The sequence below is a fragment of the Rhizopus delemar genome, genomic scaffold (assembly GCF_000149305.1).
Source record: "Rhizopus delemar RA 99-880 supercont3.2 genomic scaffold, whole genome shotgun sequence".
NCBI classification, from domain to species: Eukaryota; Fungi; Mucoromycota; class Mucoromycetes; order Mucorales; family Rhizopodaceae; genus Rhizopus; species Rhizopus delemar.
The window spans coordinates 2,192,334-2,196,746 of NW_027137828.1; the positions used below are offsets into that span (position 1 = coordinate 2,192,334).

Here is a 4,413-nt window from a genome sequence, read left to right on the forward strand (position 1 = left end):
GTTTTTAGCTTGACTTAAGAATCTGGTAGCAGAAGCTCGCAACATTTCGAGTAAAGATAAAGGGGAAAAAACAATTTAAAGGCCCTCACGCTCATAGGGGCTGATCCGGAAAAAAAAAAAAGACCAGGGTACCTTTTTTCATGCTTCAGTTGTTGACGTCTTAGATTAAATCCCCGCGTACTCCATTCACATACACAATTGTTTCGGATCAAATCATTCATCTCTCATTCTTCTCACACACATGTATTACCTTGCGGGCTTATCAATCGAAGATCTTTACGCCGAGGCATAAATTAAAATTGGACTGACGAATAGAACAAATGTCTTATCTAAAACAACTCTACAAAGTTTCACAGCATATAAATTAATAGAGTTTGACTTGGCTTTAAAAATGAAACAATAGTACAGGATTGATGATCAGCATCTTTTAACTTTGACCAAAGACTTTATGAATGGATTAAACAAGATAAAGATGAGCTTAAAAAGAAATAATTTATGCAAAACAAAGAAGGCATAGTTTGAATAGTAAACAAAGCAAGTTTTGAGAAACATTTGATTTTGATATAAAATATGGAATTCAAAGTTTCTTTTTTTATTATTTGTAATAACAATAATTCTACACATTTAATACTGCAAATTAGTATAGCCTTTAATAAATCCTTACTCTAATAAGCCAAATGAAAGAATTAAACAGTAAATAATTTAGGTTGACGTGCGTTCTATCATATGATTGTCTGTTATGATTATGCTTTGACGCAACTCTTTTAAATTCACACTGGTAATATATGTTTTCATTTCAAGGGATAGGAATCAATAATGGCACTGATAAAATCTTGTATTTTGTAAATTGAAAGAGAAGAATGACAAGAAATTACAATCAGTAAAATCAAAAGGACCATGAACCTTGAAAGATCACATTACATAGAATGGTTGAACAAGAGTCAATGTCAGACTGATACACCAAGTAACAATGGCTTATAAAAGAAAGATGATATCAAATATTACACATAGTACAACCAATGGATGCTCACAAGGAGCAGCACAAACCCTCAATATAGCAAAAGCACTTTATGATTAATATTGATAATAATCTTGTTAAGCAAGATTCAAACTTTAAATTAACTTCATTTTATTTATCCATGAGTTCATAGACTATACAAATTGACCAGCATGCAATGTCAACCTTAACTTCTTTAACAGACTCGTGTATGTCATTCATCATCCTTCTCCCGCTGTGGAAATCGTAACATGACGCTAAAGAGAACAGAGTCAAGTCAAGAACCACAAAATGTTGAAAGAGTCGTGGATAAATGTGGATATTTATATTGAAACTAAGCAATAATAGCATAGACTTGATCAATTGGTAGACACATTTATTTTGCTGGAATAAAACAGTGTTTCATCAACTGGCCAAACGAGAAATAAAATAAAAGCAGCCAGGGACTTTTACAGTCAATTTATGCATGGAAAAATTGATCAATTCACCAATTGACAACAGAGCTTCTTTTATGGTTCGAATTCTGCTGTCCATTTATTTTCATCTCAAGCATTAAAGATCGAAATACTGCACTTTAAAACGCCAGTGTCCCTTGCAACACAAAAGTGACCTCAATCTTGAAATGATGCAGAAGAAGCAACTTTGATCCAACTTCAATAAATTCATCGATGCTACGCTTAGGGGTAACCAAGTAGAATGGCACACTGGCGCAATTTGTTATACAGCAAGATGAGTATTTTTTTTTTTTAAAAAAAAAGATACAAGTTCAAGTACTTTATTTCCCTCTTTACTATCAGCTATTGCAGTAGGAAAAAAATATATATATTTCAGCAGCAAACTATTATTTTATTTTCTGAAATTGACCTTGGAAGGTTCTATGTCTACACAATTTAGTTGTTGGATAGAATAAACATTCTTGTATGCAAAATAAAGTTTGAAACCCAAATGGACACAATGTATCAAGTTGTAATTTCTTTTTTAAAAACCACAATTGATTAACAGCGTTGCGCCAGGATTTACTAACGTTAATAATTCAATAAAGATATCCCTTTATTCTTTTGTCTTTATGAAACCCCCTTTCATAATTAGTCAGCCCTGAATCATTTGCCAAACAAAAGTATTAAATACTAAAAAGACACTTGGATTAACATAACAATAGACTATTTCCAAGCATGACATATAAATGAATTGCATCGCAAAAATATCCACTTTCTTTGAATCGTACAGAGCATTGGCTCTATTCTACAGTAGATTCATCGGCCCTACCAAGAAGACAATGATCAATTTAACCAAATATAAAAAATAATGCAAGGAGAGAGGAGTCAATGAATTTCACTCTTATTTATGCGGTCTGTGCAAAACAAAACTTCAGATGTGGCCATAAAATGTAATCAAATTCTCCTTGATTTGATGACATTTGATTTGCGTATTTGATCAACTGAAATGGCGTTACTCTACCAGTTCAAGACTTTTTCTATAAACTACATTAAAAAACATTTTAGAGAAACAATCAAGCATACTTTTTTTTTTTAAAAAAAAAACAAGCATCTTTCAAATGCTCCAATCAGTGACGATTACAAAAGTTTTGGGTGAGCTGTCACTTTTCACTTTACCAAAACATTGAATAATTGCTTTCGGGATCATGAAATAAACAGACAAAAAGCCACATGAACATTTAGTTTCAATCACTACCTTGTCAACTAAGCTTTCTTAATTGTGTGCACTCGATTGAAATCACAATCCTTTTATCTTTTGAAAATACAAGCAATTCCCAATTCAACAAATATAAAGTGTTCACTCATGAAATGTTGTATAAAACAAAGGTTACTTGTTTTTATTACAAAAGAGGAATTTAAGCTTCGTCATCGACAACTTGGGTTTCAAGACCTGAAAGAAAGAATGAGTAAGAAAACAAAGACAAAAAAAAAAAACACTTACCCTTGAAAGAGGCGACGGGAACGTAGGTAACGTAAGAGTAAAGCTTTTCCTTGGCATTTTCATCATCGTTACGCTTACGAGCGATACGGACACGAATACGGTGGTTGATGTGCTTAACACCACGAGACCAGAGAGACTTGTTCAAAGCGGGGTCAAGACGAACGTCCTTGGTACCCATGGCCTTTTCAGCGAAAGCCTTGACAGCCTTAACGGCGTGAGGAGTACGCTTTCTCAAAGATCTATGGAATCATCAGTTTTGATCTCACTTTTTTTTTTTATATTTTATTTACCTGCCAAAGACGTGCTTGTGCAAGTGAATGGTGTATTCACGAGTGACAACATCAGCGAGAGTGGAACGCTTGGGGGTCTTTTGATCCTTGACCATCTTTAATGGATTAATTAATATTTCTAAAGGATGGATGGCTTCCTATTACTTACTGTTACGTATGGATTAGCAGAAAGGAAGGATTCATTGATCTCCTGTTTTCCTGCTCTATTTCAATGAATCCCAAAGTGGACTTCGGACGCTGTTTGAAATGAGTGAACTGGTCGGTCCGAGCAGCGTACTTTAAAAAAAGACCCTTTGCGTCCAAGCCATGGATGAAAAGAAACATGAGTTAATAAAACTTTACTGTGTTTTTCGGTGTAAAAGAATGGAGTACAAGTAAAAGGGGACATTAGAGAAGGTTGACAGCAACTGTTGATAAATTATTAAAATAAGGGAGGTGACAATGTTAAGACCCTTTATGATAAAAATAGATTGTGTATCCAGGAATAAGAAAGTATCTAATCTAGAGCTTATTGTAAACTATAATCTTAGAACTGTCTGTTTGCTTTTGTTATAAACTGAACTTTTTTTTTTATTCGAAATATTTCTTTTCTCCTAAATAGAGATGCATAGTATTTAAACTTTTTTTTCATAAAAAAGTAGTCAACTGAATAATGTTATACATGCTATCTGTCTATTTTCAAACACTATTCCACCTTTCTCTCTCTCTCTTTTAGTAAAGAATGAATGTTGAATCAAAAAATAGCATCAAACATGATTTAGCACGTTTTTAATCTCTCTTTGTTTTTGGCAATTGCATTCTTATAATAGTTTCAATTCTTAGCCAGAAAGATATTTTATATCAACTATTTTCATTTATATCACAGAATGCATAAATACAATATGTATATTTTTTGTATCTAACAATGACTCTAATTTATCTGTCTTCATCTTGAATATACAAAGAAGAGGAGGATAGTAAAGGGAGTAAGTAAAAGAATGCGAAAAAAAAAAATAAGAAAACAATATGTTTGTCGTATTTGGTAAATAAATTTAAGGGAGTAAGTATAATAAAGCCATATTTGAACAGGAGAGAAAAGAGTAAGAAAGTGATCTTTATACACGAGGTCATGCCTACTATTTTATCGGAATCTCCTTTGTTACTTTTTAGGAGAAATAAATAAAAAGATAAATTGGGTAATCAAAAAAA

At 32.6% G+C, this 4,413-nt stretch overlaps 1 protein-coding gene across 1 annotated transcript; it reads right to left on the reverse strand.

Annotated features, from left to right (window-relative positions):
• Window positions 1-2,849: 2,849 nt before the first annotated feature.
• Window positions 2,850-3,320, reverse strand: RO3G_03074 (uncharacterized protein; the record flags this gene model as incomplete). Its single annotated transcript, XM_067657665.1, has 3 exons — window positions 2,850-2,884; window positions 2,936-3,174; window positions 3,226-3,320. The coding sequence occupies 3 exons, from the start codon at window positions 3,318-3,320 to the stop codon at window positions 2,850-2,852; spliced, it is 369 nt and encodes a 122-aa protein (XP_067513766.1).
• Between the last annotated feature and the right edge of the window lie 1,093 nt (window positions 3,321-4,413).